A 27,977-nucleotide genomic window follows, 5' to 3' on the forward strand; every position below is an offset into this window, starting at 1 on the left:
AATGCAGTTTACAGTTCATTAAACCTTCAGTAATTGTTGCTTTCCATAAATTAATGTTTATTATCTGTGTTGTAGTAATAACAGGTATATTTCTCAAGTAAAAGGTTTTGCTCTGTTAGGTGCAGGAGATGTCTGAAGAAGACTTTAGTTGAATACTAACACACAAAAAAATGGATCCAGTTGTATATTTGTAATTAATATTTTTTCAATTTTTTTTTGCCTTTGAAGGACAGGAAAAATACGAAAATGAAGCCGCAGCTAGAAATAAAAAAAAAAAAGCTCCAGTAGATCATTCTGCTGAATACATTTTTGAAACACAGCTGGTAGGACCAATGCAGTACTGCATAGCTTTCACAACAGTTGTTTGCCTCAGTTAGCACACAACCTCTAAAGCACAGCACTAATCTTTCCAGAAGATTACAGGGTTTTCTCCTCCTCCTTTTGTTTATATTCCCCTCCTGGATGACTGTTCTTATTTTGGTTCATTTCTCTCTCTCTTTATTAATACCCCTCTGTCCCAAGGGTACCTCTACTGAGAAAAAAAAAAAGGCATTGGTAAGCTTCCGTACTACAATATTTAGAGCATCACAAATCACGGTCATATCATGAAACACGTTTGAATGTTTCCTTATGTCCCTTGGTTGAAAGAGGCTGCTTGGAAATGCATCTGCACTTTCATTCTTGGGAACATACATCAATAAACCAGGGACATGAACTATAAAAATTCTTAATGGAAAGTAAAATAGATGTTTCATAAACATAAGTTGTTGCAAAAGTAAAGGTGGAATTCCTTCAGAGGGACTTTTTTTGAGGCCATTATTTGTGGCTAACAGAAGTTAAAAGGCTGAAGCAAAAATACCATTCAGAGTTGCCTTCCTTTTCCTTTAATTCAGGCATATTGTGGTTGTTTCAGCTTGAGTGCATTCCTTCCTCGCTCTGTGACAGCTGGAAGGAACATTATTAAGCATACGGATTTCTTTTTTTGCATGACGGTGGCATGTAGGGAAGATGATTAGGAATGAGGCTCCCACTGAGACAAGCATGCAGGAAGGCTCACCAGTCTTTCAAAGAAAGACTCATTTGTTTCTTATTTAGGTACTTGGCTTTGTAGAGAATGCAAACAAGGAAAATTTAGACCTAAGAAGTTTGCTTCAAGATACACTTCTCTACATCTTTAAAATAAACCTGTGTGTTAATATGGGAGAAGAATGTATAGCTTGCTACACAGAGATCTTGTCTGTTGATTAAAAAAAAAACAACCAGAGGGACAACTTTTTATTAAAGTGTTTGGGTTGTTTTCTAGAATTGTTTAATTAGCTATGGCATTGAAGTTTAGGTTGTAATAGTCATACAGTCATGAAGTTAGGATAAGAACTCTTTAGGTAAGGCTGAAAAAAAGTGAGTTGTAAAGCCAACAGAAATTATATGCATCTATATTAGAAAGGGTAGCTAGGAAATAAAGAATGAACTTGGGGAGACTGAGCATGAAAGCATGAGTGATCGGAGGCTTCCTGAAAATTATATTTTTTAAATACCACTTAGCCAATCTCTGGTAAGATAGGCTAGGCAAACACTGCTCTCAAGTCAACAGTGAAGAGTGTTGACTCTCCCTATTGATATATGCTTCAATGAATCTTTGATAATTTTAGTGTGATGGTCAGAAACAAACCTAGAAAAAATAACATGTCAATTGTACCCATTAATCACAGTTTAACGTGACCACCAACACATGACTTGTGCTAGGGCATCTGAAACAAAAGCTACTTTAATACAAAATATTTTCAAAATCTGGAGTTCCTAGGTAGTTATATTGATAGCAAGAATTCCTTAGCAACAATTTATTGATAACCTAAGTTACTACTGAAATTAGTGAAAAGTTGGTGAAAAGTCTGTTGGACAGTACAGCTGCAAACTCATACATCAGACGCATCCCCTAATTTTAGGTGAGAAGGGAAATATTTTACTGATTGTGCCAGTAAGCCTCCTCTGTTGTATCTCACAGCTCCCAACCCACCCACCATTCGAGAAGAGCTCTGTACAGCTTCTTATGATACCATTACTGTCCACTGGACGTCGGATGATGAGTTCAGTGTGGTCTCTTACGAGCTGCAGTACACCATCTTCACAGGACAAGCTAATGTTGTTAGTAAGTATAAACCTTCTCTTTTCTAGTTCTGTTTCCTTATGGTTTCTCTGTAAACCAAGTGCCTTTAAGTACAAATGTACTCCTATGTCAAGAACAAAAGGAAAATATATTTTTAGGAAGATTTAAAGCCAAAATTTTAAATCCAAACCAATAATGATTTTGAAGGGTTTTAAAATTCAGAATTCATTCAGTTAAAATTTCTTATGTGTTTTCTGGGAATGCCACATAGTGAGAGCTTTTGAAGAGTAAAACCAGCACATATTCCCAAAGGCACAAGTACTGTCCATGTTAAAAGGAATTATAGTTTCATAGAATCATAGAATAGTTTGGGTTGGAAGGGACCTTTAAAGATCATCTAGTCCAAGCCTCCCTGCAATGAGCAGGGACATCTTCAACTAGATCAGGTTGCTCAGAGCCCCGCCCAGCCTGACCTTGAATGTTTCCAGGGATGGGGCATCTACCACCTCTCTGGGCAACCTGTTCCACTGCCCTCATTGTAAAAAATTTCTTCCTCATATCTAGTCTGACTCTACCCTCTTTTAGTTTAAAACCATTACCCCGTGTCTTATTGCAACAGGCCTTACTAAAAATTCTGTCCCCATCTTTGTTATAAGCCTCCTTTAAGTACTGAAAGGCTGCAATAAGGCCTCCCCGGAGCCTTCTCTTCTCCAGGCTGAACAGCCCCAACTCTCTCAGCCTGTCTTCATGGGAGAGATGTTCCAGCCCTCTGATCATTTTTGTGGCCCTTTTCTGGACCTGCTCCAACAGGTCCATATCTTTCATGTGCTGAGGGCTCTAGAGCTGGTCGTAGTACTCCCAGGTGGGGTCTCACGAGAGCAGAGTAGAGGGGCAGAATCACCTCCCTCGACCTGCTGGCCATGCTGCTTTTGATGCAGCCCAGGAAATGGTTGGCCTTCTGGGCTGCAAGCGCACATTGCCAGCTCATGTCCAACTTTTCATCCACCAGTATCCCCAAATTCTTCTCTGCAGGGCTGCTCTCAATCCCTTCATCCCCTGGCCTATATTGATAAAGCGGGTTGCCCTGACCCGGTTGCAGGACATTGCACTTGGCCTTGTTGAACCTCATGAGGTTCTCATAGGCCCATTTCTCAACTTGTCTCTTGCATCTTAGGTCCCTTGTTTCATGTGTAGCCATGGGGGGCAAAGACCCCATTTCCATTGTTTGGGCTAGTCAGGTACTTGGGAGCCTGTGTTGAACTGGTCATTAGTTAGAACTTCAGCCCTGTTGTCATTTAGATACCCTGGACAACTGGACCTTTGTCAGAAATACAGATTAAGTCCTTCGCTCTAATTTTTACTGTCTTCAAGACCACAAAGCATAGGTCTCAGTATATCAAAGGCTAGGGCAGCAAACATCAGTGGAATAACAATTAATATGGTAACTTTGTTTGACTTATAATGACATTAACTATCATTGCTTTATGTTTTGTATTGTAGCACATTTTTTACTAACTACACTCTCTCTTTTGAATCTGTGGCTTTCCTGAATGAACAAGCTTACTGACTATTCCACAGATTGTTTTGTAGTTAAATAACTATTCCTCTGAGAAAATGATATTGTCTAACCTTTGGCCAGGAAGTCAACACTTCTGGGTTCAGTGCATTGCGATCATTGACTACGAACTTGGAGAAGTCATTTAACATCTTCCTATTCCCCACATGTTTAACGGGAATACCACTATCTGACATGTACTTGCGTTGTGAAACTGAAGGATTCTGAAATGAACCAAATCAATCAAAAGGTGGAGTTCGTTCAGTCAACATGTATTTAAATTTGGAACTCATTGCCATGAGGGTTGTTGATTAAAAGTCTGAGTTCAGATGACCGGACAGATCATGCAAGAAAAATCCACTGAGAAGAATGGCGTGCAGAGACTTCCTTCTAGCTCAGGCAGTCCCTGAGCTGTAAGTTGTTGGAGCCTGGGAGAGTGTGTTGAGAAATGATTGCTGTGTGCTTTCCCTGCTCCTCAACACCTTCCTACGCTCTTGCTTTTATCCACCGTCAGATACCTCGGGTACACACTAAGCTAGATAGGCTTGGCTCTGACACAGTGCAGAAGTGATTTTGTTCTTACAAAATTTTTTGAGATGCTTTGATGAAAGTCAGTGCTGTGGACACATTTGCATATTTTATAGCAGTGGAAAAATGGTATGGTCTGTGCCAAGTCTCATTACTGAGCCAAACTCTTGCACTGACTCCTCTGTTGGTGTAAGCGCCTCATTTTCTTCGTTGCTAAAATGGAGTTAGTTCTCCAAGCCACCTGAAAGGATATCTGAGGCTTCATGCACTGGCATTTTAAAACCATGTTTAAGTAGCATACTGTGAATATATCATGGTATTCAAGATCAACTGAAAAATCAGGTGGACTATTGAAAATTTGATGAGTGTTTTGCCGAAACCTCCATTTAGTATTTCACTAAACACCCTAATCTTGGACAACACACTGTAAAATTTAAGACTGCTGGAAAGACCAAGTGACCTTCAACACATGCTCCTACATCTGAGCAAGCTGGATACCAAAAAGGTCTAATAGTAATTTGGAACAAATTGGAGCATGGTAGATAAGGAAGGAAAAGCTTCCCTGATTAATCATTACTAAGCAGTCAGGTCTTAATGATAACACAGTAGTTTGCTTGTTTTCTGACCCATTTTTATCTATGGCTTTATGCAAGTCGGTTACTGGCACTACATGTGAACACAGCAGCAGAAAGGTGTGCCATTTCCACACCTTCGTGATGTGGGGTTTTATTCTTTGCTAACTAGTGAATAAATAACAAGGTATTTCATTTTTGTTGAAACCTGTATTGCAGGTTTCCCATGTGAAGGCAAACACTTTGATCCGCAAAGCATGTATCAATTAGCCTACTTTCAGAGATGCAATATGATAATTTTTGGGTATAGCATGAACTGCTTAGTGTGCAGTCTGAACCTTCATTTTATCACTTTGCAAAAATGGTATCATTAAAATTTTGAAGAGAAAACAAATCAACACTGTAAGAAACTTAGTTTACAAAATGCTGTGAAGATCTTAAATGACAGTAGAAAGAAATCTACTGTCAAACGTAACTGCTGCAGATCTGCCCAGGTTTCTAACACATGGAACTCTCCCAGTTCATTCCAGCTTCCACAGATATGGGAGATTTGCCCAATAACATCCTGATTTTACTCAGAACACTTCTTGGATGTTTCTTCACTTTGTTGTGTTCTATTTGTCCTGCAGAAGGGTCTAATATCCCAACTTTTATAGATGACTTTCCAAGATTGTTCCTAGAATATCGGAGCGTACCTTAATAGTGTGGTATAACACAGAGAGCTATTTTCACTGTGAGTGACATTAGCAGGCGCTGCACTGCAGCCCTCATGTTTTGATGAACTGAAGCTGGGTGATAATTTTTTTTTTAATCCTGTTTTAATGGAATAGATTTTGGATTAGCACAAATTTCTTTCTATTTATGGCATTTGCATGCTGTTGCACTTAATTATTTTTTTAATTTATTTCACTGTCATATCACAAAAAGTTTCCATTGGTATTGTGTGTTGCCTGTAGCAGATAATGTAAACAGGTCCATAGATAGTCTCCAGTTCTGTGTTTTTGTAGCTATGAATTAGTCACAAGGGAGTAGCTAGAGTACTGCATTAAACCAACAAGCTTTTTTCCCCTGGGACAATAGGAATCACTTTGCATACATACCCACCTACCGTGCTAATGGAGGTTGTTATTTTGGAATCCATTTCTTAAAACCACATAGCCAGATGCACTGCACTTTCCACTCTTCAGTACATTTCCTCCACCAGAGGCATATATCATTCAGAGATTGCTAAGAATTCAGTAACAAAAATAAGCAATGCTATGTTTTTCTAGTGTATTTTCTATCCAACATAATCAACTATATTCTTTTTTATTAACTGAAAAATTGGAGAGTTAACATATGATGGAAAAGGTCCAAACAGAGTATTTCATTTTGAATCCTATTTCATACAGGAAAGATTATTTCCAAATGTGGCCAAACTGCTTGGCCATTAAATGCTTGGCAGCTTTGTTCTGTGCGTAAGAGCAATACAGAACTTTAAATTAAGCAGGATTTTACTAAAGCAGCTATTCTCAGAGTTATACCATTCACACATTTGCATTTCTGAGAGGCAGCTAATCACCTGCAATCTGAATATTGTAAAGGCTTTTAGAATTACTTTGTCACTAGCTAGCTAACATGCATTATAACTTCATTATCTCATTTCAATAAATTTTCAAGTATTTATGCATTTTTTTCAAGTATTTTATGCATTTTTTTAACATCACGGAATTGCTTTAGTGTGCTTCAGGAAGGTTAAAATTTAAACACCCAGCCTTTTACCAGCTGCAATACACAAAACCACATTTCTCTCTTCAAGAAAAAAGTAGTAAATAATTCTCTCTTTCCTGGTAACTGGAATTTAGGTTAGTTAGTTAGTTTCATTGACTAAAAGTACTAAAATTCACTGTATTAAGGATACAGTGTACTATCAGAACCTTCCCAGTGTTACATGGTTACTCTTCCTATATGATAGGATAAAATTTTGTTGAAGGATCTAAGACAGTTAGAAGCCAAAGCTTCCATGAATAAAAGTAAGTTTATGAATCACCAATTAATTTTTGAATATTCCAGCTTTTGCCTGTTTCTGGAAGTTTAAATTTATTAAAAAGAGCTTCCTTACAATCTTCAGATTGCTACTGAGAATTTTAATCGGTATGTTTCAATGGCACAAAAGCAAGTTTGGGATAAAACCAAGAAAACTTCTGCCTCTTGAAGAGTATAAAGAAATTGTATTTCTTAAAAAAAAAAGTTATGTGTTTTGCAGAAATCCTGCATATATTATTTTCTTTCACGTGGGAACGCAGAGTAGGGGTGGAGAGCTATCTGTTACCTTCACCTACTGTAACTGTTCTACCAATTTGAACTGGTAATAATTTATTTAAATAAAGCATTTTAAAGTAATTAAAATACTCAAGAGATTAAATAACCTTCCCATGACTTTTGTGCTTCTCTTCCAGTTTTCAAGAAGACATATTTTATTAAAATCTACCAGTGTAAATTTTAGGAGGATTTACACCTTGAGATTTTTCCCATCTGCTTTTTAAAGTACATCAACAGACAACACCAGGGAAACAGCGTTACAAATTATTACCTCCAGACTCTGAGAAACTTGTTTTGAAAACTCACACATCCTGTACGAATATCACCATGCTCCCTGCACCATTCCAGGATGCAGTTTAAATTCTCTACATTTTTGTAGTCTACAGTTTTAAAATACATTGTTTTACCACCTGCATAACCCTGTAAAAAGCCCTGGGTTTTTGAAACAAGAAACCTGAATGTAGCCTGGATTATGAGTGGGTACAATAGAAGACCGTTAGCTCCTGCTGCTACACCAGTGAGGAGAAGATGTGTACTTTTCCACTTAACCTGCTGCAACTGGCAGGGAGCTGAGGGGGCAAACGCTTCCCCTGGATGCCCATGTTACCAGGCTGCTTGCTCATTTCCCTGAACTTTCTTAATCCTCTCCTTTTGCATTCAGAGAAGAAAGGCTGTCCTGACAGGGCACAACTGGAGACAAATTCTTTTGATGTGGTGACAAAATATTCTTTCATACATAAAAGCTTAACTTGGCTACCACTAGTTACTATTCTCTGTTTTGAAGGATTTTGGACTTATAGTTTGACACCATCAAAGCTTCATTCCCAAGATTTCTTAATCAAAGTTCAATTTAAAGCTTGTTGTCAAATGCCTCATAGTCAGGAAGCACATGGACACATCACTGAGCCCCTTGGTGCATAGGCAAGAGCCGAGCTTGTTGGGACAGTAAGGTTTGTCAAGCAAAGTAACCAAGTCAGTCATGCACATCCAACATTTATTGTACATTGGTAGTCTGGGATGCCTAAGACTGAAAGGACAAAGAAAAGATACCCAAGATGTCTTGTGTCATCAAAGAGGATAGAGCCTTTCCCTAGAATATGAGTCAGGTCAAACGGAGGGTTCTCAACTCTCTCTATTGACTGCGCAGAGAGTTTAGGGTAGGTAAGGTCCTAACTCAGGAACTCTGCTCTTTTGTTCAAGATCAGGTGGGATGAATCTGTACCTGCCTGTGAGCATTTTGCCATTAACTCCCAGCAGCAGAAGCCAAGATATAGCAATACCTAAAATTATTGTGGCTTTTCCTTCTGTAGACAGAAATCTAAATTAGGCATTAAATAGATTATTTGACAATACAATTTACCCTGTGTGTGTATTTACAAACTAGTGAGTATTGGGTATGTAGAAATCCACATACACAGGGGGAGAGGGTAGACTGGAGAGGAGACTCATAGCAATGCATCTGTACCTTTACAGTCCTTCATATATTAGATCCAAGTTTTACACTTTTTTAAGGAGCAATCAGCCTCTGGAGGGTAACGTAAAAAGTGTAATGCAAGCCTGAAAAATATGCCCTTTAGAGAGTGGTAGTGACTGATACAAATCCATTTTTGAGCTGATTTAGCAAAAACCTGGGCACTTCTGTGTCTGCATAAGGGTTTGTTTATATATGGCCTGTGTATACCATAGACATTTGCTTTTGAAGTGTGGCTGTGGAAGGACAAGACACTTTCAGGACTCCTGTCTGGATTCATCCCACTTACTGTCATATGTTATTTGATACCACATCAGAGGCATCTGAGTTAGGGATTCCTTGGTTAGCCAGGACTCCTTCTCAATCCAGTGCTTCATTTTGTTTTATTTTAACTTAACACTTAGCTGGAACACAGGAGGTTCCACATAAATATGAGGAAAAACTTCTTTACAGTGAGCGTGACCGAACACTGGAATAGGCTGCCCAGAGAGGTTGTGGAGTCTCCTTCTCTGGAGACATTCAAAACCCGCCTGGACGCGTTCCTGTGTGATATGGTCTAGGCAATCCTGCTCCGGCAGGGGGATTGGACTAGATGATCTTTTGAGGTCCCTTCCAATCCCTAACATTCTGTGATTCTGTGATTCTCTGTAACAGTTATTTTACAATAGCACCTATGAGCCAGGTAAGTGATGGTCTCAATGCAAAATCAATGTGGTAGTTCAACCACACAACAATTGTGCTTTCACTCTAATACCTGTGGCAAATTTTCATTGGGAAAAGATGAGGATTCCTCTGAGCAGTCAGTGGAATATTTTACACCAGGAAACTGCTGCTTTTATTTCCTTTCTTCCTCTTAGGAAACCATTAACACCCTGCCTAAAAAAATAACCATACCATTCAGAAGGTATGGTTCAGTGAAACACGGCGTGGACTAATGTTGCTATAAGCAGTTTACTACAGGTGCTAGGCACAACTGGGGTTTTCATGGGGTATAACACTGGGTTCTTTTTTTTTCGGAGATAGACAGGTGATTGCTCTATGTGATCTAGTTTTTCAATAGTCTTGAGAAAAACAGTGCTGCGAGGTTGCTTTTCTTTGCTGCCTCTATCCACATATACCAAACTGTTTGAATCTCTTGCTGATATTTAGGGAGGCTACATGTGGTCAGGATGCTCACTAGTTGGAGCATAAGGAACATCCTTGAATTCTTTTTTCCCACTTTACACCAGGAAACTGCAACAAAAAAGTGTTCTCCTTCTGGTAAATCATGGTCCAAAGGCCGCAACCCACATGTGAGTTCAGCCACAGGCTTAGACTTGCAGACTTCAAATCAGGGTGGCGGAGGGGTTTAATCTCATCTCATTTCAGATACCTGAAGTTAGAGATCTCACTTATGCTAATCATCTAGGCTTCCTCAGTGGCCAAGAAAAGAGAGGCACTAGTGGTAGGATGTTCACACCTGGAGAAGTGATAGAAACAACTCACTGATTTCTGCCACTCCTCAGAGTCCAGAAAAGTATGTTAAGCATTGCAGCTCTTCATTAGATGACAAGGTGATATGAGTCCCACCTGAAACTGTGCCTCAGTTACCCATCTGCATAGCAGGATGGATAGCTGCCTGGCTCTCAATGTTGGTAAGTAATATAAGATAACTTTGAGACAAAACCTACATAATTCTTAGATTGAAATTTGGGGTATGATTTCTGTTTCTAATGATGTTTTGTTATGAAAGGCACATCCCAAATTAAGAAGGAATATCCCAGTATGGTTATGAATTGTCTAGGAGTCTGTAAACCTGTATCACAAGTCTTTTTCTTTCAAGTTTTGTGTCCAGTAGCCTTTTAATTTTTACTTTACATAAAAGTTTTGTATTGCCTAATATGCAGATCTGAAATTATTATGACTTGTAAAAGATTCTCTTTTAGTACTTACTGGTTTGCTGGTAAAACATGAGTCAAAAGCTGAAAGTTGCTTTTTAATACACAGTAGCTTTCATAACACATTTATGCCCAGTAAAGGCAAAAATCAAGAAGTCTGTCAGGTTCCTAATCCAGTGAAGCATTTTATTTAAGTTTTCCAGCCTTACATATGCACACACATGTATACACTTCCATCTGCATATATTTTTTCTAGCTGTATAGCTATATAAAAGGTTATGAATATATATACACTTCATGAATGTTAAATGTGTTATTTATGTAAAGATTTATAACAAGAGAACTATCTGACTGGGGATCCATTAGACCAGGAGCTGTTCCAAATGTACAGTTAACTAATATGGGTGATTGACTGGCATTGCAGTTATATCAGAGTAGGAAAAATTTATGTAGATGAGTAAGCTCATCTTGATGGAGTATTTTCCTGTTTTGCAGATGATGTTGCTCCTCCCTTATTTGACTTACTTCCTACGTATTATACTTCTGTGGTAGATATCAAACGTACCAAAAAAGTTTGTAACTGGAAAATTATCCAGCTCTTCCCCAGCTGACACCTAACCATGAGGACATAAATCAAAAAGTTGCATCCATTAAATTTACTGGCTTAGATTACATCCTGGCAAAGTCTGGAGTGTAAGAAAGAGCCAAAGCTTGCTCTGGAGCTCACGTTCTGCCCTGTTTGGCCTCCCATGATTTGTCTCAGGTCCTGAAGAATGTGTACCTGGGAACTGTCAGCAAAGGTGCCTCCCTAGCCCTCCTAGCTTTGCTGCTTACATTGGTTTTCTGAGGCTTAAACTGAGTTCATTAATCCAAAGAGTAGATTGACGGGATCTCCATAATCTTCTAGCTCTTAAGCAATAAAGAATTCCTTGTGCTGGGATATGAAAAATCTCAGACTGCTCGTGCCTTCACTGAGTAATTTCTTAAATATCCATTTTTTATGGTTGACTTCACGTAGCAAGGACTTAAAAGGTACCTCGGCTGAGGGCTGATGAAATGAGTTAGTGAAACTAAGTAGCGACTCGGTAAATGTAACAGCACTTTAAAGGGTAGAGAAGCAAAAATGGTATTGGTCGTTGGGTGCTCAGGAGTGCCCTAAATGTTCCTCTGTTACCAAGCGTTTAATATGTTATGACTAACACGCTCTGTTTGAAATTGCAGGTTTATGCAACTCAGCCGACAGCTGGATGATTGTTCCCAATATCAAACAAAACCACTACACGGTGCACGGGTTACAGAGTGGCACTAAGTACATCTTCATTGTTAAGGCCATTAATCAGGCGGGCAGCAGAAGCAGCGAGCCTGGCAAGCTCAAGACAAACAGTGAGTAATGTGAGATCTGGCACGCACGCATTCTTCTCCTTTCTTGCCTTCCTTTTTAGGTTTGATCTTTGGAAGATACAAGAGCGCAGAGCAGCTTAACTTGTTCAAAGTGCTTCCTGCAATGAAAGCCACTTATTTAACTCGATTCAAGACTGCCAGAGTCTTCAGTAGGGCAGAATTTTTTTTTTTTTTTTGAGAGGTGCATCTGTAGTTTGGTCACTGGAAATAGCATTTAGGAACACAGCCATCTCATGTGAAATGATTGAAAATACTCTTTTGTGGTTTTGTTTTAATGTCCTCTCTATGCTTTTTTCCTCTACAAAGAAAAAATTTGTCTTATGTTTGCAATGAAACATTTTATTTTTGTATGATGTTCGTAAGATAATTGCTAGTTTAATTTTATCCTCCAAAACGATCTCTTTCTTAGGACACTAGAAAACTTCCTTAACTCCATCCCCCTCAATTTTTTATGGGGTTCAACAAGGTGGTAGATTAGTCAGAGATCCCACTTCAAATAAACAATGGTTACACAAAGTATTAGCAGATGTAGTATAGCAATTTTAAGACTGGTTTTCAGCCTTTTTCTTCTTGTGTCCCAGCCAATCCTTCAGTCACGTAGTCATCACGGGCAGCTCTGAGCACAGGGAAGGCAACACTGGGATCTGTGCACCCTCTGAAACCTGCTTATTATAGCGGGTGGTGCTCGAAGAGGGGTGATACTGAATGTCGCAAGAGGGAGGCTGCAGGGAATGGCACGCACACGTTTCTCGTTTTCCCCTTTCTGCTATTAACTTGGCTTGTGTTTCTGTGTAAAAGCTGCTCATACAAACCCCACATCTGCTACCAAGCATCTGCTTGTTGTTAAACCTGGTAACCTACAAGCAAATGCATAACCAGAGGACCTGTTTGGAAATGGCAATCTTTTATCCTTTTGTCTCTATGTGACCCAGTGTTGCACAAAATCAATCTCTCAGGTGACTGTAAGAAATGACGTGACCAGATATTTCTTCAGTACAGAGAAAGACATCCTACAGATACTGCTTCAGCAGCACAAAGGCTGCTAACCAGTTAGAGAGTCAGGGCATAGGTATTTTACTGCTACTGAACGGTAAGAAAAAGCAGCTAAAATGTGCCCCAAATACTTTCCAATCGGTTCATTTTATATGATCATAATACATAACTAAATACACATTATGAAAGTAGATGATAACTCTAAAACTAAAAGTACTCCCTATCTAATTCCTGACCCATCTCTAATAATGTTAATTGAGAATTAGTATGGCCTCAATCATCTCTCATTTTAAATGTCTGCATTTTCAGATAGCCTAGAGATCTGAACCAACACATATTGACTGTCACTGTTCAGATGAACTTAATTTCTTCTTACCTTCCACATTAATTCTTTCAGGTTTACTGCATGAGAAATGTATAACTGTTCTTCATAAACTCTGAACAATTTACATCTTATTTGAAGTACACGTGTCAGTGCCTGACACAGACCCCGTGAGCAAGCTCGTTTGTGTTTTCTGTGCATGTCATCATATCTTCCACTTACATTTTTTTTTCCCCTGATATGAAAGACAATCAGAAGGGAAAAGGGCTTTGCTGGACCACTCGTAGAGTCACAGTTTCTTATTTATCTCCTGGTGGAGGTAAATGATCGTTCTGCTTTTTGACACAATGTGCAAACCTGTCAGAATTGTGACGGGCTTTATATATCTACAGGGTTCGGTTTACCAAAAAGCTTCCTGTTATTGTCTACAAACCTTGTGCTTCAGCTGAAGCTACTTGCCAAGAGCAACAGCCTCAGTAATGTTTTTACACCATATTATTTGACCAAGTTACAGTTCACTTCCTTCTTTTTAATGCACAGTATCCAGCACCACATGGGCGTCCTTCCAAAGCGATCCTGAATTGTTGACTGTGCTTGTTATAAATAAAGCTGTGAGTGAACGAACTGACAAGGCTAGTGCTTCTTCTTATTTTCAAACTCATTTTGTGAGATTTGAAATCATACTTTTTTTGTAGGAATGATGAAGATGTTATTATGGAGCTTTATAGCTCCATAAGAGCTAGAGAATTAATAGAACGTAGCTTATTCTAAATCTAATATGCTGTGAAAAAAGCAACCCTCAGACCTTTATTAGCATGTATATTGGTTTCAATTACATGCAAGAATCAGAGTATTCAGGTTACCTCTAGGTCAGAGATAATGGGCTTGATGATTATGCAAGGCTTTTTTCAGGGATTATCGACACTGGGAAGTTAGTGCACAATGAGATTGATGGTAAACTGACAATGCAAACTAGCTATTGCATGGAACAGAATAGGTTAGGCTATCTCAAGAATGCTTCAGAGCAGAGATTAATATGATTGTATAATCTTGTGGGCTTCTTAGAGGCTCACTAATCCACTCTCCTTTTCAAAATCAAAGCCAAACAATTCTGCCATCTTTGTCTCTGCCTCCCTAGGTCAGCCATTTAAACTGGACCCCAAATCTGCTCATAGAAAATTGAAAGTGTCTCATGATAACTTGACAGTGGAACGTGATGAAACATCCTCCAAAAAGAGTCACACACCAGAGAGATTCACAAGCCAGGGGAGCTATGGAGTAGCTGGCAACGTGTTCATTGACAGCGGGCGGCATTACTGGGAGGTGGTTATAAGCGGGAGTACGTGGTATGTATATAAAAACATATGTAAAATAATCACTAGTTCACATCATTCAGGTCCTGGCACAGTTTCTCTGATAGAGACCAGTAACAGAGGCAAGGGGAGCAATACCAGAGCAGGACAAGCCTCTGCGTGAGGAACAGTGCAAGAGCAGGACAAGCATATACTTTCATGTAGCATGTCAGACTATTTTCCCAATCTATCTCCAGCACTTTTGGATAGAGCATCTTTATATTTAACAGCCTTCACAAGACTTTTACTCCATGACTGGGGATGGTTTTCTTTTGAACCCACATACAGTACATTTTAAGATTTTAGCAGATTGGAGAGCTCAGAAAGTTTCGTCTTATTTATATAACAGAGCAAACTTTTTAAGTGTGATCATTTATTTACTAAATGTGAAAGCTCTTAACGTCCTTCAGTAAAAAAAAAAAAATAAATGTGAGGACAATTTGGTGATCCAGTTTCACGGGGGTGGAGGTCAGGTTTGCTTCTGGGGAGGGGGCGTGGAGCAGCAGAGCTTGTAGGTTTGTGCCCCAGGGTATGAAGCAAGGGGCAGGAAATGGAAGAGTGCATTCCTCTGCTCCTGAATGGTCCTCTGTATCATACAGGGGTGGATTTCAGAGGCTCTTTAGTCAGTGAAAAAGTTGTCATCCTTTGGGATTCAAAGGCAACAATCGCAATGGAGGTTAATGGAGTGGAAAAATCAGTAAGGTCTTCAGGTATGCCCACTACCTCAAACAAGAAAAATGCTGTTTTCCTGTGCCAATGCTAAGGAATGGAAATGGAGTAACTTATGGCACATTAATCTCTGTTGGTTGAAAGCCGAACAAATACTGCAGTGTCTCTAGAACGTGAGGAACTTTTACATTTCTGTTATATATGAGAAATCAGGTATTTGCCCTCAGTGTCCATTAATGAGAACTTTTTCACAATTCTTTTTACCCTGCACATCTTGTCATAAATTATGGTTTGCAGAGCAAATGTCTTCACCTACAATTGCTTCACTTGGCCCCAAACCCAGTCTCAAAAATGCTCATTTGAATCTAAAAACCACACCAACATCTGGTATAACCTATTTGGGAATGGCAAAAATGGGGATTTTTATGTGTCCTTTGATGTTTACTCTTGCATTCCTTCTTCTGGGCCATATATTAAAGGAGCAAGGAGAGATCAGATTAGCTGACAGATAGCAGTGCATTTTAAAATCAATGAACTGCTCTGTATTCATCTATTTGGAAGTGGAAATTTGAGGCCCAGTAATTTAAACCCTGAGTTGCTGAGTACTCAACAATCTTCCTTTTGAATACAAGAGGCAAGTGCTCCAAAAAATTACCGTAGCAGCCAAACTACAAACAGTACAGGGACAATAAAGTTCCCCTGACCCCTCAGACCCAAAAGAGAGATGGGGGAAAACATTAATTAAGCCTATGCAGATATTGCAGTGAAACATCACTTGATTAGAACTTAACCAGCAGAAGAGGCTGGGGCATTCCAGTGAGTCCTCTGGGCTAACATTTGACTTCACTGAGACACAAACTTGGCAGGAAACATTTGTTTCCTTGACTTGTTTTTTGTTTTGCAGGTATGCCATTGGTATTTCCTACAAGTCAGCTCCAAAGCATGAGTGGATCGGGAAGAATTCTGCCTCCTGGGTGCTTTGCCGCTGCAATAACACATGGGTGGTGCGGCACAACAGCAAAGAAATCCCCATTGAGCCTGCACCTCACCTCCGGCGGGTTGGGATTTTGCTGGACTATGACAACGGTTCCCTTGCTTTTTATGATGCTTTGAACTCCCTACACCTTTACACTTTTGACATTACATTTGGGCAGCCGGTGTGCCCCACGTTCACTGTGTGGAATAAGTGTTTGACCATTATAACTGGCTTACCTATCCCTGACCATCTTGACTCCTCCGAGCAGCTCGCATGACTGCTAAAAGCCAAAAAGTAGGACAACACGTCTTCCCAGGGCGGCTAGGCAGCTGCCCGCAGGAGCTTGCCGGGAGCTGGTGGACTGTGCAGCATCCCGGCTGTCACTGCTGAATCCGGCCAGAACTGAAAAGGAGAGAGTATCTCTTTACTGTATACTGTGTACGGAAGGACAAGAAGTGGCTTTAATAATATCTTAGAACTTTCTTTTGAAGTTGGTTTTGTTTGGTTGGTTTTGTATTTAGTCTCTTACAGGAAGATTTATAAATTATTTATAAAAACAAAAAAAAAAAAAGAGAGAGGGAAGGGAAAGCCTGGTTTGGACACCTGGAAAATGACTTATTTGTTTTGCACATTGATGGTCCTATTAAAGTTTCATCAGCCCTTTACATCATTTTATTTTACAGTGGATAAAGGCAGGAAATTGGAAGGATGAAAACTGCACAGTGGACAAGTCAGTCTACTGAAGGTTTTATTTGTGCCAATATTGGCGCTCTCCTTACCAGTCTTATTGAGTGCGGGATCTCCTAATTTCTGCTTTGCACATGGGAGTGTGCAGACCAAAAAGAAGAAAAATAAACAAGTGAGGAAGTGCAGCTAACCAACACAACAAAAGAAGAAATTTTGATTTACTTCTGTTCACAGGGCAGTGCCCTCTCTGTTCATAAAAAAAGATGTGGAATGTCTCCTAGAAATGTGAGTGGATAAATCATCTGGTGATTTATGTTATTGATGGCACCATTCCCATCTACCAGTGCTTCATCTTTGTCTTTGGGAAACACTGTAGAATCACTGAGGATGTGAAAGACTGTTGCTGTCTCTGAGAATCAGCAACACTGGAGGAGAGCAGCCAATCCAAGGTCTGACTGTAGACTAATTTGATAAAGCACGGCATCATTTAAGGACTGATTGTGGTAGAAGATGTCAGGTTCTGATGGTAGACATGTGAATGCTTATTGCTGATTTTACAAGGTTCAACATAGCCAGCCCAGCCAACAACTCGGAAGTGAGACATGCGCTACTTTACCATTGATTTTAAATCAAATACAAATGTTTCATTGTCGTACATTATGTAGTCTCTATAAGAAAGCAAGGAAATCTGTTTTACATATGTTGCATGGAGAAACACTGCAGCTGGGGTTTTCTCATAGTTACCATTGTCCTGGGTTGTTTGCGAAAGCACAGTGCTCTCTGTGAACGAGGAGTAAATAATGAATTTTCAGCAGCAGTAGGAATCTGCAGGTTCAGACCCTACGTTCATCCTGATGTTGGTGGATGAACTTCAGTGAAGTCAATAGAGGTTATACCTACTTTATCTCACAGCTGCACCAGGTGCATTTTTCTTCTCTTTTCCTTCTACAGAATAGAAGCCCTTTGTAATTACTACAATGCTTATGTATAAATTATCATTTTGAGAGATGCTTGAGGCATATGACAACTTTAAAAGAGTCGTTTTCCTACAATGTTTTGTTGTTACTATGCAAGTGGTGAAAATCTGCCTGTGTAGAAAGAGGATAAATTGAATACCAGCTCTAAGAAAATATTTGCTCAGTAATTTATAACCATGCTTTAGGTGTCTTTTGAAAAGGATGCCTTAATGCACTTTGTTCACTAATGGGTCCAAACTAAAAAGGTCCCAAGCTCAGCTTCAGATTTTTAGAATACCACTTCTCCAGGTACCAGGCTGTACTGAGGTTTGCCTTATGATGATGTAGAAAAATTATGAGCAAGATGAGGAATAAATACATGCCTATTTGTTTTTTTCCTTTTTTTTTTTAATGCAAAATAAATACCTATCCATGTTCCTTTGATTTCCTTTTACATGCCCTGCTAAATGCTGAATTAAATGGAGAAAAGTCTGACACTACGTTGCTGGTACCATGGCTTTCAGCTGGGGCAGCATCCCATGGTTCACAGGTAGGAGCCATTGATCTTTCCAGATTTGACATAAATAAGCAAAAAGTGTACATATAGTGAATTGCAGAGTTTATCGTAGTGTCTTTAATAATGCAGAAATTTATACCGTCAAAAATGAAAAAGTAAATAAATCCCCAAATATTATATTTTATAATTAATCACAAGGCTACTAATACAATCTGAGGTACATTGCCCAGATGATCTGGCCTGGGATGTTTGGAACGTAGCTGAGATGGCATGAAAATTGTTATAATGAGTTTACAGGAGACTTCTGATGCAAAACAGTGATAAAAAGACACAGGAGGAAAGGAGTTTTAATGTAGGATTATTGATAAGTTTCTGCCTAAAAGGGAAGGGTGTATTACCAAAGTACACGTAGCAAGGCTGTGTATCTTCTCTTTTGCCAGAAATATTAAATCTAGAAGCTGATTTCAGTAGTGGACAAACTCAGAACACTGTTCAGTGTTTGGCCATACAGTGTTGGCAGAGATTGAGCTGGATGGAAGTAATACCATGAATTTTGAAAGATCCCAAATAATCTCACATATTTTCATTGTAAAGATAGATAGTGAGTCGAAAGACAGAACACAGTTTTGGCCAATGGAAGAAGAATGGTCTGTTATCTACAGGCCTTGCAGTATCATTTTTATTTTAACACATAATACTTCATTTGGAGCTAAGCCACATTTCTCCAGTGAACTATTCATTCAGTCAGTACTCTTTGTGCATGTATGTTTGTGTATATATGTATACATATGTATGGGCATACACACACCAGTATATGCACAAATACAGTGTGTAATTTGTGTATATGCATACGTACATATATACACACACAGACTGACAGCAATTAGTCAGGTGTTCCTTTTTTGCTTGTTTCTTGAACAATTTCATGTTCTGTATGACTATGAGGAAACAAGTTTGCTATGTATGAATGATATTCTTCTGGACATTTTTTAATGAACAAAATACTGTTTATTTTACAATATTTGATTCAATGCCTGATTAATCAATAAAAAATCCATTCGAAAATGTAGCTTCTGTGGTTTCTGACATGGTCCATAATAATCAATTGAAATCTGGAGGAATGGTAGTCCTCATGTAAAAATAAAACATGGTACTTTAATGTAGCTTGTCATCTTAGATGAAGGTTTTCCCTGATTTTTGAAAGCTTTGTGACTAGGAATGAGGTAGCGTTGAATAATGGCGTGTTTAACAAAGGCAGATTTTTGAGGTAATAGTCTGCTGAAATGCAAGCAATGAATGTAGTAGATAAAAACCTGTGTTTGTATAATGATTGTTTCAAAGGTGTATTTAAAATCCAAGTTGGGATTCAACAGAGTTAGAGCAAACTGTAGCACAACTTCTTTAGAAGACAGTAGCATTAGCTCAGTCAAAACTCTTGTCTAGCTTGAGGTAGTGGAACGGTGGGGGACTTTTTTCTCTCTGAGGCCAGATAAGATTTTCCATGTGTTAGGTTCCCATGTGTTAATGCACGCCTAATGGGGAAAAAGTCATTCAGGAATGCACTGTATGTCATAAATTATTTAGTAGACTGCCTCCAGCCCACTGTAGTTTCCCATTGTTGGCTTTGAGAGAGCAATGAGAGAGCTGAAGTTGCTGCATTTTCTTCCATGAGTTTATTCTTTGTCTGTTTTGAATATCCCATTTCTCCATCGCTCAGCAAAGTGACCCCCACTGAGCAGTGGGTCCCAAGGGTAGGGAGCAGCTGTGGGTACACTGTGAAAAGCTGGAAATCAGCAAGTACAGGTGAAAACACATGTACGTCCTTCGTTATACTAGCACTAGTAAGTCACTAAACAGCAGTGTGCATCATCTGTTTTAGTCCTGCATCTTAATTGCAAAGACTATATTCTTTCCACGTTAGAAAACACAACAGGACAGTATTGACAGCACAAATTAAAGTGTCAGCTATTTAACCATTTCATTTTGAGATGGCCGGCATTTATAGCACTATAAAGAACTATTGTCTGTGTGAGATTTCATTAAACTATTATTTGACATCAAACACAGTATAAGTATTTCTTTCTTCATTATTCTGATAAAGCAGATGTCTAGTAGTTCCCAGATTCTACTTTTAGTTATAACAGCATGAATTCCAAATAAGCCCATGCACCAAAACAAAGTGAGACCTGCTAGTGGCTCTCATCTGTTTCGCGAAAACTGAGGCTATTCATTTTAATTGGAAACATTGTCTTCATTTCTGGTTTAGGAGTGAAGAAGTGTTGGATCCACACAGAAAGTACACACTGGGCCATCTCAGTAACTGGCCAGGCATGCCTGGCCTGAAGGCCATTGGTGGGGCAGCTTTGGGAAGCTAGTGATAAAAAAAATATGTGCACAGGTTGCTTATGTAGTGATGTACACTCAATTTTTTTGTAACACCATCTCTAATGTCTTTTCACACACTGATCTTTCCAGTAGTGGAAGTGTGTATTAAGATACAGGAATGTAAAATGCAGTCTTTTCCTGTGTTATTGGATTGGTTGCCGCTTTAGAAATTAGCATTTTCAGCATAGTGTTCTGAACTTCAGCCTTAATCTTTGTCTTCTCCACATGGAGAAAATCCCTGGTCACTCCCAAGTGCTGCTGGTGGGTGTTCCAGATTATGCTAAACTATTGTTTTTCACTTTCTGAAGTGAAAGAAACTCTCTTTACATTTTAACCTTTGATTTAGGAGTTGATTTTCGTATAAAAAAATTAAGAGACTGAAGAGCAATGATGTTAACAGTGCTTCAATGTGGATGAGACTCTTAGTTTGGACCATGAGGCTTAAGGCATCTGTGTACATAAATCTCTATGCCAGGATAGACTGATTTGTCATTCACGTGGGAGTTGAACAGTACAGGTGCAAGTATTTTCTTTTGAGGCAGGCTTTTGCATTAAGTTCACTGTTGCAGCGAAATATTCTGTTTCTTTAATTTTTTTAAATTGGTTTTCTGATTCAAGTGCAGAGCATGTTAGTAAGACTGTAAGTAAGATAATCTTTCATCATGTTACTTATTTTGGCAAACCCTACATTGTCAAGTGCCTCTGAACCCATCAACTGCAACTATAACCTTTGCAACATCACCTCCAATGTGTGGAATGATGTTAAGCCATTGCCTAAGTATTTAACTTTCCCAGGTGGGATTCATCTTGCTTTGAGTAAGGAACTCAACACAAATGGTAATACCAGTTCAAGGTTAGAGGCTCATATATTTCACAAAGATGATATAGGAAAGATATGGGCTTGACTACCATCAGCATTGAGACAGTTCTGGTTTAGAAGCATGACAATGTATTAGGAAGGCATGAAGTCTACTGTTTCTAGTCTTATTCTCCTACAATGTGATCAACAATGTCACTATTACTGCTGCCTGAGAGACAGAGGGAGGTGGCAAAAAATGGAGTTCTGGAGCAGTGCTGACAGAGATCATTTGGAGTGACAGGACAGATGGAAACCTGCCACCGCTACCTGCCCTGGCACCATGCTGCAGCTCTGCAAAGCGAGTCTGCACCTATTCTTCCTTTTCTTAAGGCTCAGCCCAATCCACATTCCCAAATGACAGGAAAAAAATACTGTTATTATATGTTTGAGATCCTAACTCAAATGAAAGCAGCAGGGCAAGGATGACAGCCCCAGGCCTTGATTCTCCTTTATTCACCCAGATTTTTACATCTGCCGACTTCAAAGGAGATAGTCCTGATTTACACAGAGGTAGGTACAAGCCCATGTATCTTCAGTTTCCAAAAGGTCAAACCCGAGAGAAGCAGGAACCCCTGTGTGAACAGCTCAGCATTCCTATTAAATCATGTCTTTGGAGAAAGCACATTAGCTGCTAGCAAAACTATAGTTTCTCATGAGCTGTTTCCCAAGGCCAGCACAGGTGTGGTTTAAAATGAATGGTTCTTTTAAAATGTATAGTTCAATAACATTCTTCTTGGGTGAACGGTTAGGGCAATGCTTTGCTGTTTCCTCCAAGCAGGATGGGAACAATTCTCTTAGCAGGTGCTGTGTTACTTTTATAAAAATCATGAGAAAGGCAGATACATAAGTTATGATTTAATGCTGCAACATAAGACTGTTGTACTTGGACTCCCATTTAAAAATGGATAATAATTAAAGAAGTTAAAAGTCTACTTCCTCTGTTTGTCCTAAATTATGTAATTATTTGAATGTATGGAGATGTTTCCTCTCCAGGAGTATCACCTCATTTCTTTTTAATACACGCAGACACATAATAATTAGGAGTATTCCTGAAAACCCACGAATTCATAGAATAGCTTATAATCAAGCCTTTGGAAGACAGCAAATAGAGGCTTTGTGTTTTGCATAACGTTAGTCATTGAACAGGGGAAAATGCTATAGCTGTTTATATCACTGAAACATTTAAAAAATTACAGCCAACTGCCACACAAGAGGATGGGAAAGTTTTCATTAGCAATTTTTTATTTCTCCTTCATTTTTATTTTATATGGAGAACAAACTATTCCACTTGAAATTATTTCTCTGTTATCCTTCCATTTCTTCACCTTTCTTTTCTGCTTTCAGTCTCATTTTCAGATTTTAAATCTTAGAGTAGCAAGAAGTGTGTGTTTTTAAAAGTTGGATTTATTTTTTATTTTCTTGAAAATTACCTTTTTCAGGAGACTCACAGAAAATGAAATGAGGAGTCAAAATACTAATGCAATATGGAAACTTGAAAGTTGAGAATATTTTTGAAGTAGAAGTTAGAGAAGGAATGCGGATAAGCCTGTCACTCTTCTACAATTACTGAATTATTTGGTTTCATTATTCTGGGCTTAATAGTATTGCTCTCTAATTAAAACAGTGTTAGGAGGCTTAATTAAGGAGCACAAGCAGAGGAATAGTAGGTTATTGTAGGATAACCTCTGGAACAAGTTCCCTTTAATAGTAACATATATATTCAACCTCATTAATATCAACTCTTTCTTATTTTTTTTCCATTTTTAAATATTGTGTTTCTTCAGTAGCAGTAGTTCACAGCCTAGAAGTATGTGTCTCTTTTGGAAAGCATAGGGTCTAATCCCTTATGAAATTGGGAAAAAGTCCTCTCTATGCCAGGTGTGAAGGTGGTGCTAGCACAGTGACACCATCTCCCACTAGCAGCAGGCAGTTTGATCTATGTTTCTGTCATCTTGTCTGTGCAAGTAGTAGTGATGGCCAAACTGAGGACAAAATAGGTTCATCTGGATTTGTGGGTATGGAAAGAGGTGGAAGGCCTCTCTGGTGAATCATGACTAGTGATTACAACCAGTGGTAGACCTAACCCAGAATTAGAAATTAGCAAATGGAGATTTGTTCCTTATACAATCCTTATACAATCAGTAACATGCCCTTTTAATTTCTTCAAGTGACTGTGACCTCTCTTAATTTGTCCATCAGTTTACATCCACATGTTCATTGATCATCTGTTAAAATTTGAGTTGAAGATGTCTGGGTTTTTTTTAACTGTTAGGTTTTTGTCAAACTACCTTGAAAACAAACATCGCTGATATAGAGCCAGTAGCTTACGGCAGAGGGTAGAGGTGAGGAACAACGTAGGACCTAGAGAATAAATACAGGTGCAGACTGAGTAAACATAGCTTTCATCAATGCTAATGGAAATTATTCATATAAGTGAAGAGAGAGAAACACAAATTCAGCTTTGGCATGTGTATGAATAATAGTCACTACAAAGTAGCACAGGGGGTGAAACAGTTGAAAAACAAAACTCTTCTGTAAAATTAATAGTTGATATTGTTTCTACTCTAACAATTGGTTCACAGCATTCATACATTGCATATATTTAGACAAACAGGAGGCATTATTAAGAAAGTGCCCCGAGTTATGCTGTAAATTCTTACAAATGTAAGATCAATTGATGAAATTAGGATAAATCTTTGAATGACACACACAAAAACAACAGAAAAAAAAAGTTATTTATTCGCAATCAAGAATTCAAACAACTGTACCCAAACCATCCTTTCTTATTAAAATCCTGATGCTGCCTTCCTGCATCCCTCCATGGAGAGGATGAAACAGGAACACTTTTTCTTTCTGCTCTTATGAAGCCAGTGCTCCATATTAGTGTTACTTGGAAATCTCTCAGGATGAATAAATTTAGTAAGAACAAGTACAGAGTTCTCACCAGTCTTGGAGCCTGAATAAGCCAGTTTCAAGGATAAATTACCATCAAGTTATGAATGCTTTCATGTATTTTTTACTGTGCAAGAAGAAACATGTAGCATTAAAAAAGTAGTGACCAATTTTATATAGATGTGGGAATAGACGTCATTTTTTCCAGCTGAAAAGCTGCTATTTGGTACAGGGATAGGAAAATATTTTTATGGTCTTGGTATAAAGCACCTGCACTTGTGCTGTTCTCATGTACGCAGAACTGCTGCAGCCATAGGTCCTGACAACCTTTTATCTGTCTGGAGAATTCAAAAGCTCTGCAAGTCATGCTGAGGAATGGGTTAGTGTATGTGAGTACAAACTTCCCTAAAAGTGCTCCCACTGGCCCAATTTTTCCTGCTTCCAGGAGAGGCAAGTCAGCTACCAAAGGTCTTCAGCTCTAATCCTTCCCTGACCTTTCTCATGGCAGGAACAGTGAGGCTATGGGCTGACCCTTGTTTCCACATCTTGTGTGGCAACAGAATTATGCTATGAAGCTTTAAGCAGGCTCCTCTGGCTGAGGAACTTGACACCACAGAAAGAGAGGTTGAACTAGCTGCACTAGCAAGTTTCAGACATTTCTCCAGTAGCTTCCTCAGCTTCTGCTATAGTCGAGAAATGCAAAGAAAATCTGCTGCAGGACTGGGTGTGAAGATGACACATCTTCTAAAGGCATGTCCAAGAGGCTCTAGGAGAAAATTTTAAGTGGCATTCATCCTCATAGGAAGGTCTGTGTAAGAAGGCTGGGATGCATTTTTCCATGTTTCCATGAAGGCATGGAAAGCCACCTCCTTATGTCCCATGTTTGGTAGTACTTGTGGGCAGGCAGGCCTCACAGTTAATTTTAAGAGTGGAAAATCATTGGCCTGTGTTTTTCTCCTCACTCTCCTAGAAGTTTGACATATGGGAAGAAAAAAATTGTCACATTCCACTGCATGAATGCTCTTACCAGTGGTCTTCATTGTCAAAACAATGACAACGCAAAAAGAGGCAGCCAAACCTGTGTGTGCAGAATTGTTATTTGTTACAACTGTTTCATCTCTGACATATTTTTAATCAGATATTATAATAGTAACAGAAACAAAGTGGAAGATTTATCTTGACAGGAACTCTGATAATGAAAGATAGAACTAGAAGTTGAAGACAGAAATAAAATAACTGAGGAATGCACCTGGGAAGGTAAAACCAGAAAGGGTTGCTACCATGGTGCAATGAGTCTGGTAGAAGTTCATCTGGAAGAGTGCAAAATTCTGGTCTACCACAGTCAAGAAAGGTGCTATTCAGAAACACAGGATCAGAGAAAGGATCATCAGAAGGGAAAGCCAAGGGAGAGACTAGGTTAGAAGGGTAGATGTGTATGTGGTTTATTTAGTCTAGCAATTGATGGCTGAAGGGAGGTAAGGTTGTTGTGTCTGTAAATGTATGATTAGAAGTAGCACCAGGAAAGGAGAATAACAGTTTCAAATAAAAGGCAATATTGATATGAGAATAAATGCAGTCAACCTGCTTATGGACAGTTACATCCATAGAAATCGAGATGGTTGCTTCACGGGACAGCAGGGCGAAGAAAGGAACCTTGCTGTTTCTGAGACGAAGCTTTGTGGGTGAGATTAATCTCCCTTCAATCCAAATGCCCAAATATTAGTTGACTAGGCCTAAGCATATTTTCTAGGCATCTTCTATAAAGAATGTGAAACAAATAGCATCTCCAGGGGTCTATTCATCCCAGTTATTCTAGCAACCTAACTTGAAACAGGAACAATCCCACTCCATGACTGATCTTTCACCATTGGTCATACGAGGAGTCACAGGCAGCTAACACGTACTTGATGCCTACCTTTTAGATAGCTAAAAGCAGATCAAGTGACTGTCACACTACATATTTAGCAAATGGGATATAGACAATTTTACAGTGGTAATTATAGAGTAAATCCGTTTCTTTGGCTAGAATACATAAATTTACAGACAGCTTCTGACTTAAAAACCTTGCTGGGCTGAAGTAAACAAGCAATTTTTCATTGGCCTTCATGAAGCTCAGGTTTCACCTCTTAAATATGGGCAAGGTAAAACATTGTAAGTCAAAGTCGTATTAAATGTAGACATCTCCCCTAACCAAAGAGTATTCTAGACACAGAGCCCTTGTTTTTTCAAAGCAAGTTATTTATAATAATACTTCAGCAAAACGGCCATCCAGGCAAAGTCAATGAATGAAAATGCATCTGTCTGACCACACAATAAACCATCTTGTAAATTATATGTGCTTGTTTGCATTCTGTTGCATTGGTTGTGTGTACAAGTATTTTAGACTCCAAAGTGTGTAGGTTATACAATGCTGCAAAATGCTATCTGTTGATAGTTAGCATTGTTCTATCATTATTCTTAAAGTTTGTTTTAATAGATGTTGCAATCAGATCTCCTCTGGCATTTCCTGAATTCAACAACTAACTATAAGATTGTATCAAAGCTAGAATAGCTAGATACCGGTTGCCACGGCTGCATCATTCATTCCTCACAATAGTAAGCCTAAATTGGTATGATAGATGGAGTACAAGTATTAAAACTCACAGTGCCTGTGCCAGATGGGTTTTGTTTATTGAATCAAGAGCTCCTCAGTGTAATTCTACTAATGGAAAAGTAGCCAACAATTATATGTTAAAAGGAATGTGTAAGAGATAGCTGAGAAGTTCTAGCTCTTTAACATGTAAGTTGGATGCTGAGGTCAAAAGTACTTTACTATGTAATTTAGTTGCATCTTCTGCAAAGGAAATAGGGCTGGTTCTCTAAAGGATAACTGAGAGTTCTTTTGATATTCATGGTAGATTGTTTTGGATGGCTACCATCCAGAAAATCTTAATGGCGAGAGAAAAATATTCTGTGCATGGATATAAATATCCTTTTTTCCAGGGTTTTATCTTAGCCTCACTTCTCTACACTGTATAGGTTACTTTCAGAAGTTTCTTTTTATCTATTTCTAAACAGCATGAGTATTTATCTAATGATGCCATGGTGAGCTATGATTCATCCTTCAGGTTAATAGAGTGCATAGTTGAAAAAAAACCTTCACATGCCAAGTATTGTTAACTGCTTGTTCTTCATAAAAAGAAGGGAAATGACTCAGGCTGGAGAAATGTTGTAGTGAAGATTTTTGATGCTCTTCAGGCTGATAGAAAACTAATTGCTCAAATAAAAGGTGAGAGTTTCTGCAGGAAGCACTTTCTGATGGGAAAAGGATTAGCGCTCCAGGAAGGACAACTGATAGAAATTCACCCACACTAGGCAAATATTTTGGAAAATGCTTGGCAAAGAGGGATTAAATGGGGTTCAAGTCACAGTGAAAAGTGGAGTATGGACAGGACTGTGATAGTCTGGTGTGCTTTGGAGGTACCAGACTGAGGATTTCTATTTGCAGAAAGTGTGGGAATAGCTTGTGAAACTGCACTGGCCCATCCTGCTCAGGAGTCTCAGAATCAGAAGCAGCGGCA

General features: G+C 38.9%; 1 protein-coding gene across 3 annotated transcripts in view; it reads left to right on the top strand.

The window, feature by feature from the left end:
- Nucleotides 1-27,977, top strand: part of MID1 (midline 1) — a 176,690-nt gene that overhangs the window by 137,598 nt on the left and 11,115 nt on the right. For 2 of the 3 annotated variants that reach the window (XM_068421004.1, XM_068420993.1), the window contains exons 7-10: nucleotides 2,003-2,146; nucleotides 11,630-11,791; nucleotides 14,263-14,470; nucleotides 16,050-19,348. In XM_068421004.1, coding sequence (XP_068277105.1) covers nucleotides 2,003-2,146; nucleotides 11,630-11,791; nucleotides 14,263-14,470; nucleotides 16,050-16,398 — 863 coding nt within the window. In that variant the 3' untranslated portion in view covers nucleotides 16,399-19,348. Of the gene's footprint in view, nucleotides 1-2,002; nucleotides 2,147-11,629; nucleotides 11,792-14,262; nucleotides 14,471-16,049; nucleotides 19,349-27,977 lie in introns of those variants that run through there. The other variant, XR_011049888.1, reaches the window with a different exon arrangement.

Source organism: Nyctibius grandis, chromosome 2 (assembly GCF_013368605.1).
Source record: "Nyctibius grandis isolate bNycGra1 chromosome 2, bNycGra1.pri, whole genome shotgun sequence".
NCBI lineage: Eukaryota > Metazoa > Chordata > Aves > Nyctibiiformes > Nyctibiidae > Nyctibius > Nyctibius grandis.